Source organism: Engystomops pustulosus, chromosome 8 (genome assembly GCF_040894005.1).
Source record: "Engystomops pustulosus chromosome 8, aEngPut4.maternal, whole genome shotgun sequence".
Classification (NCBI taxonomy): Eukaryota; Metazoa; Chordata; class Amphibia; order Anura; family Leptodactylidae; genus Engystomops; species Engystomops pustulosus.
In genome coordinates, this window is record NC_092418.1 from 35,158,335 (window position 1) to 35,176,976 (window position 18,642).

The window sequence follows — 18,642 nt, forward strand, 5'->3', positions numbered from 1 at the left end:
TGCCTGAAAAAGCGGATGTTATTAATAGGGGCAAAAGAAAAAGGTCTCTGGTATATGGAGAAAATTCCAAAAAACTCTCCCTATTTTCAGCTCCTGATCCTATTTCTAAAGCCTCAGGCACCAATATCAGAGAAACAGCACTGGCTTATTCTTTTTCATTAAACTGTGTGGAGGCTGAAAATCCTTTACATAAAAATAAGATTACTATGGATGTTATAGCCTCGATCCTAGAGGGTCAAACATAACATGAAATTGCTTCTTAAAGTGTTTCATACAGGCTACTTAAGAAGATAAAATGGTTTAACTTAATTGATGCTGAAGTGACTGTTCTTTATAATGTTGCTATGCTACAGACAGAATTGCTTTTTAAGACATTATGTTCGGTCTACACTGTACAGGCTTTTAGGTCTTCCGTGCTATTTACTTCCAATCTTTTCAGCTTTAGACAAGTGGAAGGTGAGGTATTAATAGGACTTTCAGGTTCGCAGTACAACAATCATCATGCCCTAGTTTTACCTACTGAAACCCTAAATAGCATGGGGAGAGAAATCAATGACATTATATGGGGGTTAATCCACCATAGCCAAAGGTTATGCCACAAATGACGAATATTTAGAGATCACTCTAATGGAGATTGGGGGATAATTAGGTGTATGATTGATGTTAGTCAGATAGCTCCTATTGACTTTGATGGAGAGCTGTAACTTGTATCCAAAGGTTATGTTGAAATGGGACATTTGAACACGGTTGTCCATGTTTCATACATTAGTCACTTATCCTTATTATAAGTGATCAATATCTGACATCTACTAGTCCAATACCTGAGCTGACAGTGACGTTACATTTATTTGTCACATGGCCTATCTGAAAATCAGTCCCATTCAAATGAGACATTGAAATATACATGGCATTAGCTTGGTAAGAAGTGAGGAGACCACAACATTCAGCAGCGGTGATAGTGCTAGATATACACCTTTGTGACTAATGGGTATCTCCCAGGTATTAATTTATTCTTAAATGGTTGTTTACTATTAAACAAACTTTCCATCATGGTAAAAAACCAACACATGAAACCTTGTAACAAAGTGCTTCCTCCTCCACTTACTTTGGCTCTTATCATCCTCCCTTCTTCCTTTTCAATCTACTTTTCACTCTGAAATATCTGCTGTATTCTGTCTTGCTAGCAGGAAGAACATATGCTCTCACTGAGGTGTCAGATTACAGAGAAAATCTATGCACCTAAGGGGAGGGGAACCAGTGAGTCACAGCAGCTAGGGCACCACCTACCAGCTAAGAGATACCTGTACATTTATAGACATATTATAAGCTTACAAGTCACATTTTGTTCAGAAAAACATTGTTACTTCTCACACACACTGTGGACTATTGGTTTCTGTTGAAAAGTGATGTATGTTGTACGTTGCATAACACAAAACTATAAAAAGTGATGCCTCTAAAATTATTATTTTTTTCATTAACAATAAAAGAATACACTTAAACATCTCAGGTGACAAGTAAAACACTGCTAAAATGTTATAATATTTTTTATGGCATAAGTATTTAAAAAATTGGATGAAACTGATCTCTATGACCTGTAATAGTCATAATATTGGCTGTACCAAGCTTTTACAGATTATTTAAAATTATAGCATTTGAATTTGCATAAATATTCAGTGTCGGGGCCCACCCGAGGATTCTACGATCCCCCGGTGGGTCAGTCTAAATACACGTGAACAAGATCTATTTAAAGAAAGTACGGTATATGTAAAAACACTTTCTGTCGGGACTGTAATCTGTGTTGGGACTCAGGCCCAAATCCTGTGATAATCTGGTGAATTTTTTTTCTATACATTTCAATAATTCATGTTTTCTAGTATTTTTTAAGAGGTAAAAATCAATGGGAAATTACAGGAAAACATCAGAGTGAAGGTAGAGGAGGGGGGTGAAATATCAGGATCTATAAATAAATACCATGGCATTAACACTAGTGTTCTCTTCCAAATAATCCCCCTGACATTGTTTAATACTACGTGACAACCCAGTGAATATGTGTTTTATGCTTGAATTGGCTGGTTAAAATGATAAAGGCATGCATTTTCACTCGAGCGCAGCAAAACTTCCCAATTATCCATTGCCCTGTGTCCTTTCATAATGATACAGAAATTCTCGGCAAGATAATGGACGAAAAGGTTATCGGATTTGAGAGGGAAAGGTGATTGCAACTGAAATGGAATTAAAATGGATTATTTAACATGTGTGCTGAATCCAACCAGTCAAATTATGACAACCAGCAGTCCGGGAGATGTGCAATGGCCTAGATTTAAAGGGGCATGTGGTGAAAAAAAAAAAGTCTGCTGCACGTTGAGAAAATATTCACACTCTGAATACAGCATAGTCCTGCTGTAGTAGTCCTGCAGTAGTAGGGAGTTATACAGCAGTTTATATGGATGGGCCCAGTTCACTGCGCTGCAAGTTTCTTGTGAATTCTCAGTTTGAAGAGAGTGAAGTGGAAACTAAAAGCAGAAGGTAACACTACCGATCTCCGCAGACGATAATGTATCTTCTGTTACCTACTGTTGTGTATCCGTTATTTATAGAAGGAATAAAAGACGTGGATTGCCGTGATATTTTTTCCACCATAAATAAATGAAAGTGAAGTGGAAGGTGTGAATGTGGATGTTTCCATGTTTTTTTAAGAAGACCAGGATTGTGGATTTGGTGAGCCAAAGTTTTGATTTTGCTAAACTTTAGGTAAAAAAACAACAACATTCTGGAGCCCTACCATGGGGTCATGATAAAGGATATAATTAGGGGAGATGTATTAATCTGTCAATGCCAGAAAACTGTCGGAATCTGCACCTGAAATGTTCTGTGCCAAATTAATTGAAAGTATTTGACCATTTTTAAGCAGTTCTCCAACTTGTCCAAAAAAGTGGGTGTGTCCGGATAGAAAATAGCCTGTGCGGCAAAAATTCAGTCAGTGCGCCAGAAAATTCAATATTGCGGTGCAGCAAAGTACAACTCTACAATCTTATACTGCACCAGATTCATCATCCAGCATCAGACACAGCGATTAATCCGCCACAGAAGTGAACTGTCTGGTTCTACTCTCCTCTGATCTAAACACAGACACATTCATACATCTTTTCCGTTGCCTCTTTGTTTTAAAGGGAACATGTCAGCAGAATTTCACATGTCAGGTTAATGGTATGTAAGTTCCATGCTATACAAAACAAACATGAATTTGACGATATCTGCTGGTTTACTTTTCAGAAATAAAATTGAGAAAAGATACTTGAGTCATGTGGGTGTGTTTTAAATGGTGACTCCATGACTCGGGCGGCTGCTTTAGATACCCACATGACTCAGCCCCAGAAGTTGAATAGAGATTGGTGTCTATTCTAAATGTGATTTCTAATAACCAAATCAGCACATATCTTAGTCACATACATGTTACTTTTATGCATAGTGTGACCTGTAGCAGCATGCCATTAATTTGATATGTGAAATCCTGTTGCCAGGTTCCCTTTAAAGTAAATTTATAGTGAAATGTTTTAACACCTGATCGCCATCTTCATCAAACCAAAAGTCCCATGGAATTGCAGCTATTACAGCTCCAAACCTTAAGGATCTTACACCAGCTCCATCTTAGCATCGTTTAATAGGCTATCTAGTGTCAGACTATCTGCTCCAACTCCGCCCACCTGACAGTAAAGAGTCTAATTAGTGAACTTGCTAAACTAATTGCACATGAACAGTGGGGGATAGAGAAAAAATTCCAACTGTACCAGAATCGGTGAAGCGACACCTATTAATGGATGTAAAAAGCTGTCGATCATGGAGGTAACCAGCCTTATTAATTAGATAACATGTAACATAGTGGAGGTATGGCGTTACTAAGTTATAGCTAAGTATGTCTAAGTATCCGCTGAATCATCATCTTGTTGAATACATATGAGGCCATCGTCAGCTGGATCTTCAATGACTCAACTCGAATAAGAAATGTTTTCGAGCGTCATAGTCCATCTGCTACAATCACTACCAAAAGCCAAGGCACAGATTATAAAAAGGAAGATGCACATTACACCCCTTTAACTACACGACATCGCCACAATTAATATCCTTAATATCAGGCTGATGAAAGGTAAATTAGTTTATTGACATTTCTAAACTATTTAACAATTCTCCTAGCACAGAAACGTCTGGTTGATATATCCCCCTGAATATAGGTTAATGAAGATAAGTATACTGTGCTCTTGGTATAGAGGTGCATTAAAGCGACTTCTGTAACTAATCGCCAGTCTCCATGGTTTCATATAACACTGACAAGGTATATATTTAACATACCTCAGCTGGAAGCAGCGTGTAGGAATAGAACCGCTTCATCTTTGTAACTAGATCATCATTGGAAAAGGTCACATATTCCACAAATTTCCGATTCAGGAGGAACCAGTCTGAGCCACCATCGACGGTAATGCCCTCTGGGATCTTCCTGTCCCCGAGGCGCCACATGTGGGTGTCACATTCGAGGAACAACCTGTCCAGACCTTGCTTTCTGATAAATCTGCAACAACAAGAGAAGTGACAAAATGATAAAGAAGATCTTCTAAATTATTAAAAGGCAGAAGCATCAAGAGACATTTTAGAGAATAATCAAAAAACACAACAAACTATAATACAATACAATACAGGAGCGTCATTACACAGTGCTGTTTTCTTAGCTCAAAATCAGGAGGGATAACACTATGATTAGAGTGGTAGTTGCTATGTATTACGACTACCAGTTAATACTAGCTTTGGAGTTTCCCACAATTAATTTTTTTTTTATTAAAGAGTCCAGTAAAATAGGCGATTCAATTTTTTGGAGCCTAATGTTGAAAGTAGTCCAGCAAGGAGCAACATTAATCCTGTTTCTTTAGAACCTACTTCCAGCTTCAGCTCAAAAAAATGCATGGAAAAACTACCGGACAAATGGCTACTTTTAATTTTTTTTTCTGGTACAGATTTCCAGCCAAAGCCATAAGTGTATAATGAATAATATATATAGACGGATGACTAGTATTTCTCCCTCCAGATGGAATTATGTCTTATTTTAGGCTTCAAAAAAGCAAGACAAACTTCTTGGCCTTTTTGCAGGGTACGGGACAAAAAGTGGGCCCCACAGGGAAGAGGGCAAGATGGGCCAGCATGGGGAAGTATTGGACAGTGAAATCTAATATAACCTGCGCCAAAAAACTGTAGCTAAAATGTACTCTAACTCGGGACTGGCGTTGACTTAATACACGGCACAAGGGTGTAGCAACAGAGTTACTAAGGCCTGGTTCACATCTCCATTAGGTCTTTGGTCATTGTTAGCCAAAACCAGTTGTAGTCGAAGATGACTTGAACCAATTCTGTGTATCGACCACTCACAGTTATGGCTCCCAATAACCATAAGACCTAACAGAGATGTGAAATGGACCTAAGTGGTTGCAATTAAAATGTCCACAGCATGTTCCATGCCAAGTGCGTCGATCATTAGGACTCATGCACAAAGCACCAATCTTCATACAATGGTCGATTGTCTTTATATGGCAGTTTTTTAAATCAAGGGTTATGAACCTCATGCCTCAGGGCTGAAGAATACAATAATAATAATAATTCTTCATAATAATTCCTTTATTTATATAGCGCCTACAGATTACACAGCGCTGCACAGAGTATGTTTTAGAGTGTGGGAGGAAACTGGAGGACCTGGAGTAAACCCACGCAAACACAGAGAGAACATACAAACTCTTTGCAGATGTTGACCCTGGGACTTGAATACCAAAGCATTTGTTTTGTTTTTTTCTTTTTTTAAGCTTTATATATTTTTTGGCATTTCTTTTAAACCCTATACCCCGTGTATGACATGCTAAAAAAATAAAGAAAGCGAAACCAAAAAAACCCCCTTGGATTAAACATGTTCTACATTTCCTGGTTCAGACAGGCTGAAAATGTTTAGTGGTGCCGCAAATAGTGATTGTCTTAGTGCAGTGATGGCAAACCTATGGCACAGGTGCCAGAGGCAGCACTCAGAGCCCTTTTTGTGGGCACCCGGGCCATCACCCCAGCCAAGACTCAAAGAATCTTCCTGCAGTCCCAAGCAACTTAAAAGATGCTGCTTTCAGTTATATTTTTATACTTACTTCGCTACTTGGGACTGTAGGAAGAGGGAGAATGAGTAGACAGGGGCAAATTATTTTAGGACCTCCTGCTGGCCCCGCGATCTTGGGTACAGAGGGACACTGGCAAGAAGCTAAAATGATGAAAATTTTCCATCTTTCTACTGTGTTGCTGTCCTCAGGAGGCCAATATGATTGAAAGTTGTTGAACAGGGAACAATAAGTTACTGCTTTAATTTTTGGTTGGCACCTTGCGATAAATATGGGGGGTTTTGGGTTGCAGTTTGGGCACTCGGCTTCTAAAAGGTTCGCCATCACTGGCTTAGTGGGTATCTCTTACCAGGAATTTCCTGGTAAAGTAAAGAGCAGCAGATACTTGGACAGCATAAGAACAGGAGCTGCTGGGAAGTCATAAAAAATGAGCCCATTTATTTTATATTAAGGTCCCCAACTTTAGCTGCATGAAATATATTTATTACCATACCCTTAAATAGTCCTGGGGTTGAGAAAAAAGCATTTTTTTGGGACTAAGATCCATATTAGATTGATAAAAGTCTGAAATCCTTACTACATCCTCACTCCCACCGATAAGCTATACAAAGCTTTTTACTTTCCAGGTCTATGACATCATGTCCATCATTCAAATGGTCTGGAAACCGGGCTGAGCTGCAATACCAGGCAAAGCCACTAACTAATGTATGGCACTATGGTTGTCCGAGTACTGTTGTCTCTTCAAACAACTGATCAGTAAAGATACGAGGAGTGGGTCTTCCACCAATCTAAAAAGGACAAGTCAAGGACGTTTGGGTTTCAGTAAAACCCAAATGACATTTTTTGTAAGACTTTTTATTCTTTTTATTACACTCAAAAGGAACAGATTTTATCATCGTACTGTAATCCTAAAGTAGCTCAATTGCAGTATAAATATTCCTTTCTAAGAAAAATACACAAAAAAACAAAGAAATCCTGTGCGCTGACTACTATTATCACAGAGTACGCCGCAGACAAACAAAAAAAGTGCAACACATTATTATTTAGAAATAAATCGTCGTCGGAGTGACAGGAAAATAAGACATCTGCAGCCTAACCTTCCCATAATTGTTACTCGACAATTGTCATTGGCACCGAAGCAAATACAATCGTAGGATTGAAATAGGAAGGCTCACAAGTCATAGTTCCTCGCGAGGAGAACGGGAGGTGCCGAGGCAGCTTTTAATGCCAACAGTAGAATCTCAGGCAATAATGGATAATTTTAGACTTGCTGCTTGGTAATTACAATTATAATAATATGTACTTATCTACCAGCGCTCGGAAAAGTAAAATTACTTATAATTTCTGTTTGCATTTGTCCCCTTTTCTGGTGAAAATCAGTGCTTAGAATTTTATCGCATATCACGGATCAGCTGATGATCCCGCATTGTGCCTAGGAATCACTGTGGGGCCAGAAAGGTGAACACTTACCTGAGGGTCACTAACTTTTTTTGTGAATAAAGTATGTAAATAAACTGATAATTTACAAAAACAATGGCTACAGTATCTTTTGTTATCGATAGGTTATGACACCTACTCAAGTCACTGGAGAGAGGTGTGCCCATGCAAATCAATCAGATATCATCTGGGGCAACTACTCTACTCTTCTTCCTTTGCTTTAGTTTCCCAGAACTAAAGCAAAACTTGTAGGCTAACACCATCTCATATGGTTAGACCCAACTCAACGTGTTCTCATACATTATATTCTCGAAAAAACCTTTCATTTTTTAAATTTTATTCCATTCAGTCTGGAAATAATAAATAATTCTTATGTTTATTTTTGAATAAAATGTGTTATGTAATTAGGAAATGTTTCTGGGAGGGGCCATATTGGAGACATGCACTTCCTTCCTGTATTTTCTGCGCAGCACAGTGCATCTGCTTTGTGGCAGCAAATATAAATGAGACTCAACTGATAATTTATTTCATGACAGTTCAGACTACAGTGGTTATTCTGTTCATCACAGACCGTGCAGTATCCTGTTTCATGGACTGACCACAGTGTCCAGGACAGGAAATACAGTGATAAGGATCATAGTGATGTATGATGTATATATGATGTATATATTACAGTTTGGCGTTGTCAGTTATATTTGTCCGTTCCTCAGCATTGTTATAGGTAATGATTGTTTAGCAGGGAAGAAGGGATTCTGTGCAACAAATATCACGTTGATGCTCGGAGTGCCATCACTTGAACTGTGGTTGGCTGATAAAACTGGCCACTGCGCTGACCAACCACCAGCATCTGAAACTGCCCTTACAGTCTCCAGGAAGTAAGGCAGTTCTCCCTCAGAGACCAAGAAGTGGCTAGGAAGCTGTATACAGAGCACTACCTTTACAGTATATATGGTTACTGCCCTGCATTACCTATGCCTCTAGAAATATAGTAGAACGGTTATTAAACTGTCGACACCTCTTCTGATATTGCACCCAATCTTACCCAAGCAAAGGTAACAAATGACCTCCAGAAAACAAGTGTTACCCAAGCAAGTCTGGGGCAAGTCAAAGGGAAGCATAAACATAATATTTAGAATTTTTTTTAGTACAGGCAAATAAAAAATGTAGGAACTGTAAAACATAAAAATATATTTCCTGATTGATTGATATGAATATTGTAGTGAAGTAAAGCATAAAGCATAACAAAGGCTTAGGCTCCATGATGTATAAAATAATTCCATCATACACTACAATTATAGGGGAATGCATTATACTACCCCTTCCCCAGCAATATTATGCACATTACTATAATTGGGGGGGGGGGTGTACAGTAAAATATCTCATCCGACATGAACTTAATATAAATCAGAGGCAGCTGCTATTGTCTCAAAGCTAATATGTTGCTAATGAGTTTCATGTGTGAATGCCGCTGACCTTCCAGCTTGCCCCTAATTTGTGATTTGTACATTGGGAGTGACACAGGGTGGAGTATGGAAGCAGATGAAGGGGGGTGATAATTAATTATAATGACAGGGATTGACATATACATCTCCCAGAGGATCACTTCTCAGCCCACATCAATAACCCACAATTGCAGATTCCGCTGGCGTAGACCATAGAAGAAGCCTAGTGTTTGTGCGTAGAAACTTCAGTTGTTTGTGGATTTTCTTATGAAAAATATACTTAATATTGGCCATATTATGGAGGACTGAAGGCCTGGATTGGAGTTTTTTAGTTACTGGTAGGAAGAAGAGAGATGAGAAACCTGCTATATATAACATAATAAAATACTGAAGATAAAAGTATATGTATACGTTATAGCACACACAACAATCACCACCATCGCTTCTCTATACATAAAGAGAAGAATAACAATTATCTAGAATTCTGTCTTTCAGATTATCATGTGGATAGATGGTCGCAGATACCAGCAGGGGAGGCACCAAACAGAGGAGACTCCCCAGATAGAAAACCTTAAAGTCAACCTGTCACTTAAAAAAAAAACTTCATTAAAAACTATAATTAAAACGCAGTGCCCTTATCACTAAATGGTTTCTCTCCATGGCTGCCATGTTAAAAAAAATCAGTTTGTAAACTTATAAACAACTCACCTGATTTGAGTCAAATGTCCCTACATTGTCCAATGAGGCCCAGCATATTCAGTGGTGATTGCACGGCCCTGCTTCCTTGTTCCTGATTTATGGTCTCACTACTACAGAACATACTGCTATATTAAACAATGAGAGAAAGCCACTCTCTCATGTGACCAGAGTGAATTAATCTAAGGTCATGTTACATTTGCACAGTATGCCCCATGTATGTATCTGATCACATGAAATCACAGCGGCCTCATGGATGGGGAGGAGTAGAATTCCATGGAGGCATGATGTGATCAGATACATACATAGACGTTGAAACTGGGTAAAGAACATAAGATGACATCACTCTGCTGAGAAGAGGAATGAGACATGGGGAGGAGTAGATAAGAGAGGTTGGAAGAGCAGGACACTCCCACTCGGATGCAAGGTAATATAAGAAAGATAAAAATGATTTATGGGGATGTAAGGGAAACAATTTTTAGCTAAAAGAAGTTAGTTAATAGGAATCTATGGTGATCTGTCATCAACTGTATTTGTGAAAATGAGGTGACAGGTTCCCTCTAAAGAGGACCTGTCAGTTCGACCCTAGGCCAACTACGGGTCCATATGGAATTGTGGTTTAAGATCACAAATCAATTACATCTTGATGTGTGTCCGTTCACACAAGATCCATTCTTCGTGTAGTTTTCATTGAACCCCAGGAGTAAAGAGGCGGCCATAATGCATATGTAAGATGGGACTAACCCTTTATTAATACCTATCTATGGAATCTTTGCCTATGACAAAACTATTTATTTCCATAGCCCCTTAGTGGTTTCCTCCATGGGAGGCATTACTAGGTAGGTTCTTCAGCTTGAGTTCTGAAGACCCAAAGGGGACCTGGCGTTGTGTGTATATAATAAAGTACCATATTCCTACAACAGTGACCCTATAGTAGATTATAGCCTATATGTTGGTTGATGTCTATCATAGTTCTCTCATATTCTCACCTAGCAGGTTCCCATAACAACAATATATCATTCCCACAGGCGAGGTCCCAGTGCCGCAAAGGGTTAATAGAGCCATAATTAATGAGCAATGAGGTTGTGTCAGACTTAATGTCCCATTAACGCAGTCAGGACCATGAAAAGGACTGGGATCTGCAGGGCCACTTGCTATGATGCTAATTGCTCTATACCGAACATGCCCACCTCCATACCGCTACGTGTGAAATGTAACACTGCATTTTATGGGATGTGATGCACATAGCGGCGCCGTGTTTACCGCTCACCTGTTATTAAAGCATCGGGGGCTTCCTAACAAATGGCCTTGGTGTTCGTCACATTACCACATCGTAACAATGATATTAATTTGCAGCGTGAAGAATACTATGGATTCTTCTAGAAAGATGTATAATGGAGACGGCTATTAACCTATTCATTGCGACACATTAGGCCTGAGCGGAAAAATATGGACTTTGTTGTTCATAGTAACCAAGGACAGCACAGAGGTAATTTCTTAAAGAGGTTTTCTAGGATTCGATCCAAGAACTATCATTGGAAGAGACCATCCTATAAAATAGGTGGGGGTCCAACAATCTCACAATTAACTGAAACCAGTTTTGATAAATGAGGCTCGTTACAGTAAATCAATGACTTTGGTTGAATTAAAGTGAATAAGCAAAATAAATTATTGATTTAATGTATTTTGTGAGTGGGTGATACAGGCTGATAATATATACTATCACGCACATTCATTTGTAACGGTTCATTTTGACCAATAAATGTTTTTATGCTAAAATGTGCATTTGTTTTTTTAACTATTATTTAGCCTTTTTTTGTTATTTTTTTGCTATTTTTATTTGAAATGCCTTCATGTATTCTAGACTTCAATTTATGATTACAAGTCATTATATTGAGTTAAAGGGATAGTTTCAATGACTGTGACGAGTCCGGACCTAAACATACCCAACAAGCAGGGGCATATTAAGACTGCCATGGGCCTCTTCCTGTATGAATATTATAGTCCCTACTGCCATGGGCCTCTTCCTGTATGAATATTATAGTCCCTACTGCCATGGGCCTCTTCCTGTATGAATATTATAGTCCCTACTGCCATGGGCCTCTTCCTATATGAATATTATAGTCCCTACTGCCATGGGCGTCTTCCTGTATGAATATTATAGTCCCTACTGCCATGAGCCTCTTCCCATATGAATATTATAGTCCCTACAAGTCTGGAATCACTTCCTACATATGGTACTAGAATCAAAGTTCTTGGGGAATGAAGGATGAGTTCCCTTTGCATGCTTTTAATCTGCAATTTAAGGACCTTTGGGGCTTTGGTGTACACGTGGCTTAAAATTTGGTAGGTGGTTTGAGTGGCCATGGGCCTCCTAGGAGGCTATCGCCTAAACCGCCTGTGTCGTAATCCACTATTGCCAACATGGGCTCCTTTATAGTCACATGAGTGACTGGAGAGCAGGTTGCTCAACCGGCTCAATGCTTTTTCACATGGAGAACTTCAGGGAAGTTGTAGTCCAGAAATTTTATTGGTCTCTAGGGATTCAAGCAGTTAGATCTCAGCGATTGTTCACTTACAATGTCTAAATGAGATGATGGTCATAAGTGATTCATAACCTTTAAGTCAATGCTTTATCTTATACACTATGGACTTGAGATACTGTTTTTAGTTCATAGAGAGATGATCCCTCACAGATGATCCCAAACAGTTTTATGCCAGGTCGTGCCTGGTGTATAATTGTGCTATAGCCTCCGAACTTTCAAGCCTTAATGTTTGCAGGCTATAACTAGTACGCTGTCCCACTCTGGCCATACCCCCTTAATGCCCCTCCATGCCCACTTAGAGTAGAGATGGCCTGAATGGAGAACCAATCACATTTACTGGCGGTTCACTAGTGATTGTGATTATTTTAGTGACTCTGGTCTTTGATTGGCTTAGTGAAAGGATTTCCTGTTTGTTAGGAAACAACAAGAAGTTGAAGATAGTGGCGACCTAGGACTGTGGTGGTGGGTGAGAAAGGTAGTGTAATCGTTTGTCAGCCTTTAAACATCTATTTTTAATACAAGTCTTTCCTAATGTACCTCTATGTTTCTGTTCCCTAACAAAAATCAAAAATCCTGCAAATGTTGAATATCTAAAACCCAAAGCTGTCTAATTTTTTATTACACAATTATTAACCTAATGCCACATCAATAACTTTCCCGCCTGCCCTTTAATAATTGTTAGCAACGTTGTCTTCATTTACACGTTGATAGACATCATCTAGCAGGGAGGAAATAGCAGTAATTGGAATGACTTTTAAATACAGATAATGCATTACATATTGTACACTCAGGAACTATTCCAGACATAATTAAAAGTAATTACATATAATTTCATATTTACAATAAACGCAGGTGTTACATAAAAGGGAACAGCTCTGCCATATAGCAGCAGCTCTTCCTGTCCACTTCAATGTGCTGCATCCAAACATAGAACAGGCAGAGGTTTACCCAAAACATGGGGCTAATCCAGGAGGCCATCTGATGGGTAGAGATGACCTGATCCACCCGATATTAGCTAATAATGGTCATACCATTTCCATGGTTGTTTTTTAAAAGGGCGTGTGAACAGGAACAGGAAATAAAAAGAAGGGAAGCAAGGGATCGGCAAGGTGGATATTTCCTATTTCATTCTGCTTTTTGAAAAAGAATTATCACCTGGACATTCACTCTAAGGGTCACATGACAAAGGCTTGTGAATTGACCCTGCACCAAGACACTTTTCATTTGACAAATTACCGATTTATAAAGTTTATATCTTGCAGGTAGTTGCACGACCATCAATCACCTATTGAAGTTAACTCCTCCAGAAAACCTCTTAATTACCATCTATCCAGCCCTATGGTTGTGTCATTTTGTTGGATGAAACAATACAACCTTAACTAATGGGGCATGGATGACCTTCTGTTCAGAAAAGTCTGCTTAGATTAAGTAATGAGATTGGCTGAAGACAGTGGTAAAACTTTAGCAAATCCTAAACTGACATTACTACAGTCTCAATCACATAAAACCTCTCACATCACACATTTTATTTTCCCATGCCTTTAAAGGAAACCTACCATTTAGAATGGTAGGGGTAGGCTGTAAGTACCGAGCACCAGCTCAGGGTGAGCTGGTGCCGGTACTTACTTTCGTTAGTGTTATAAACCGCGGTATTGCGGTTTTAACACTTTTTAAACTTTAGAGCAGAAGGGGCTTCGGCGCTGTGCGCGACCGTGCGCGCGCAACATCTCCGCTATTTCCTATGTAGGCGCGCGCACGATCGTGCGCACGCAGCGCCGAAGCCTCTGCTGCTCTAAAGTTTAAAAAGTGTTAAAACCGCGATACCGCGGTTTATAACACTAACGAAAGTAAGTACCGGCACCAGCTCACCTCGGTGCTTACAGCCTACCCCTACCATTCTAAATGGTAGGTTTCCTTTAATAATACATAGAGAACCTGGTCTTCAGGGTTGTAGATCAAAGCAAGTTTTTGCAATTTCAAAACGGACCGTGCAAATGTCCTATTTGTGAATATTTTTCTAAACAATTATGTCATGTAAAATGTTGTCTCTTCTTCATTTCTATTATAATGTATCAGTCTAACATCAATAGAGTAACTACCAGTAAATACCTCCCTAGTGAGTCATGAGGCCCACAAAGAGATTGAGACTCTTCTCAGTGTAGTATGATGCCATTATCTATGGGTGATGGTCGTTTCTGCTGGACTTACTGCTCAATGGACATCTTCATTTTGACAAACAAGGGGATGGAAAAAGGAACAATGCTCCCAGGCCTTTATATGATGAGGTACAACCATTCAGTAGTGGATCAGCAGTTGCCATACTCAACTTAATAAACAAAGGGAATGGAAAAGGGAACAATAGCCAGAGGCCTTATGATAAGAGGCCATTCAATGGTTGATCAGCAGTTGGTGCTCTTGGGTTGTTTAAGGAACCATGGTCAACATCGTCATATCTAGTACTCCTGTACTTGTCGCTCAATGGACATCTTCTTGTTGACAAACAAGAGAAATGGAAAGAGGAACACTAGCTCGAGGTCTTTATACATATGATAAGAGGCCATTCAATGGTTGATCAGCAGTTGGTGCTCTTGACTTGTTTAAGGAACCAAGGTCAACATCTTCATATCTAGTGCTCCTGTACTTGTTACTCAACGGACATCTTCTTGTTGACAAACAAGAGAAATGGAAAGAGGAACACTAGCTCCAGGCCTTTATACATATGATAAGAGGCCATTCAATGGTTGATCAGCAGTTGGTTTTCTTGGGTTGTTTAAGGAACCAAGGTCAACATCTTCATATCTAGTGCTCCTGTACTTGTCGCTCAATGGACATCATCTTGTTGACAAACAAGAGAAATAGAAAGAGGAACACTAGCCCCAGGCCTTTATACATATTATAATAGGCCATTCAATGGTTGATCAGCAGTTGGTGCTCTTGGCTTGTTTAAGGAACCAAGGTCAACATCTTAATATCTACATGGGGGTTAAATGTTCTCATTGGGGGTAACCTAGTCCCCACTCAATTTGGCAATTGGCTATAGTGTTTAATACGAGAAGAGGACAAATGTTCAAGAACACCATAGGTGATAAAGACTGATGTGAGCAGTGAGATATGCAGATTTTTCTAAAGAGCTGCTAAATATGTTCGATCTAAAACCTGCATAAGGTCTCTTCTTGATTTTGCCCTATATGCACCACTTTTGTTAATTCATTATCTAGCACAATGAAGCCTATAAAAGTCCATACATCTGTAGTACTGCAGCTATCTGCTATTACTTAAATATACTGTATTAAGATAATTTCCATTTCTAGTCTTTTCCACCACAATCAGCATACATACAGATGTCTTTATGGTAGGGTCAGAGAAACATGCGCTGTCCTATTCTGCATGGTCAGTAGTGACCAGACATTCTATTACATGGTCAGCTTTTCCCAATATCTATTGAAGTCTTTGTTACCACCAGACGACTTTAACGCCGCTAATGAGATTTTCATCCTCATAAATGATTTGCGTTACATCATTTCCCCATGTAGTAATTGATTATGTGATGGTTACTACGGCTTCAGCATGGATCACAGTTAAATGTGCCTTTGATATCTAGTGTCTTGTGCACGTTCTTCTATATCTAAACTGCATTGACTGAAGAGCTAATATTCTTATCGTCACTCCGCATTGCTTCTTATAAAGCCGAGCTCCGCCTTGGATCTATGGTTTTATCATTATACAGGGAATTTCTTACACTGCAATTCCCTATGATGTTATAATTAGCAGATTAGACCAAATCCACGTCTCATCTGAATGATTTTACAAGTTTATTGTTGCCTACGTTTGGACGTGGAAGCACAATTTTTATGGCAGTCTGTGGAGTTTGGAGCCGATTAGTCAACTCCAAGCTACTGGAAAATGGAATAGACAATAGAAAGCAATTCTAGTGGAACTGAGTAGTAGAAAGTAACAATTACTTTGATTCTTTGGGCTCACTGACCCAATGGTACATCAACCCCCTAAAAATCAGACCCTACCACTCTACAAATTGGGCTGTCTGATGCTAGATCTCCAAGGTCCACCTTTGTTTTGGAACATGGGCCTACATAGGATTCTCAAATTCTCTAGTCTGATCCTGTATATACTTGTAGAGGTGCTGAACCGTCCAGAGCTTCTGAAAGTCCTTGGGGTAGACCGTCAATTTTAGATCAGTGGAGGTCCAACATCAGACACCTCCAATGCTTGGTTGTATTCAAGTAAATGGAGCTGAGCTACAATATCAAGCAATATCCTTATACAAATACGGTGTTCGCTACAGCATCCCCAGATGGTGGACCCCAGGAATATGATCTTCACAACCTAACCTAAGGAATGGACATCAGTATCTGGGTCTAAGTCTCTGCTGAACTAAAGCTCTTTGAGGTGTCAGTGGAAAGGGGAGTGGGAAGACTGGCGTCAGAGACAACTGCAAAGTAAAGATAGAGCCTGCCATTGGGAAAACTGCTGGAAAATGTAGAAGACATAACGCCAAAATATAGTATAATTACTTATGTACGCACTACACTTCTGATTATTGTAATGTTCCCTGATAAGTGTGTTGCACTTTAACACATTTTTTATGATTTTTAGGTACGGTATATTACCCTATAAACGTCAATAAAACCGAGCTGCAAACTAATAATTTCTTATATCTAATACAACTATAATATTAGATACAATCCATAAATCTTATATTTATTTATTTCTTTACATTGCTGCTTCTCGTATGATCGTTATGTTTTTTTTTTACTTTGGTGAATACTTTCAACTTTAAGTACTTGACGTTCTGAAATATTTGAGCAATCCATATCAGGCTGGATACAATGTAGGATTTACGACTTCTAGGACCTGGAGTTCTATGTCCTAACAGATTTGTCTATTCCTGGTAGTCCAATCTCTGTATATGAAGCTATGTAATTTACTGGAGCTACCCAGCTGGGTTATATTGGTTGCATCTTGTTTTACTGTTTTTTTCTCATTAAAGCATAGCCACATTGTAGGTAACAGGGGACCTGTAAGACATTGCAATGCTGGCAGTCATTATAATAAACATGGAAAGTAAAACCGCTTTATTTTTTCCAAGGAGTCCATTCGCTTCTTAGCAACGGCATAAAAATGCTATGAGGAATATCATATAGGCCGCTATAATTCTCTCCGTCTCAGGTACCATTACCATCAGATATGTTCCACCCTCTGAATGCGGGTGGCTAGTGGGATTTCATGAAGGTTTTAATGACCTGGGAGACTACAAGGGAACTGGGAAGAGACCTAGAACAAGTCGTCTACCACACTTAACTCATGTATGCAATTTCTCCTAATGCGTCCCATGTCTCCAAGAAATAACGCTGTTCCTGCAGAGATGAAGGAGCACTTTCACCTTTATGTTTTTTTCCTTTTATCTGTTCCCTCTAAAATATTTAGAGAGCCGCTCTAAAGTCTCTATGTTCTTGTAAAAGAACAAGATGGCTTCCAGCGTGGGTCTTAGTTTTATAGTGGGTGCCCTTATACTACACCAATGCTACCAATTTATAGAACAGGTCATTTAAAGTGCAGCTAACACCTTCCAAATCACCCTCCACGTAAAACCAGCATTGCATAGTGCACAAGATCTCCTACAATATCTTTCATATAACCCATCTGCAATTTTAAGTGAGTTGTGTTGTTGTTCTATGCAAACTAACTTTTACTGTGACATAACTGTGTGTATTATCACTCTACTCTGACATCACTGTGTGTATTATCCATGTACTGTGACATCACTGTGTGTATTATCCCTGTACTGTGACATCACTGTGTGTATTATCACTCTACTCTGACATCACTGTGTGTAATATCCCTGTACTGTGACATCACTGTGTGCATTCTCTGTACTGTGACATCACTGTGTGTATTATCCCTGTACTGTGACATCCCTGTGTGTATTATCCATGTACTGTGACATCACTGTGTGCATTCTCTGTACTGTGACATCACTGTGTGTATTATCCCTGTACTGTGACATCACTGTGTGTATTCTCTGTAATGTGACATCACTGTGTGTATTATCACACTACTCTGACATCACTGACTGTATTATGCCTATACTGTGACATTACTATGTGTATTATCCCTGTACTATGACATCACTGTGTGTATTATCCCTGTACTATGACATCACTGTGTGTATTATCCCTGTACTGTGACATCACTGTGTGTATTATCCCTGCACGGTGACATCACTGTGTGTATTCTCTGTACTGTGAAATCGCTGTGTGTATTATCCCTGTACTGTGACATCAATTTCTGTTTTTCTCAGTACTTTGACATCACTGTGTGTATTATCTGTGTACTGCAACATCACTGTGTGTATTATCTGTGTACTGC

The 18,642-nt window shown here is 39.2% G+C and overlaps 1 protein-coding gene across 1 annotated transcript in view; it reads right to left on the reverse strand.

The window, feature by feature from the left end:
• Positions 1-18,642, reverse strand: part of XYLT1 (xylosyltransferase 1) — a 211,761-nt gene that overhangs the window by 44,062 nt on the left and 149,057 nt on the right. The window contains exon 6 of the mRNA XM_072120641.1: positions 4,348-4,564. Coding sequence (XP_071976742.1) covers positions 4,348-4,564 — 217 coding nt within the window. The remainder of the gene's footprint in view (positions 1-4,347; positions 4,565-18,642) is intronic.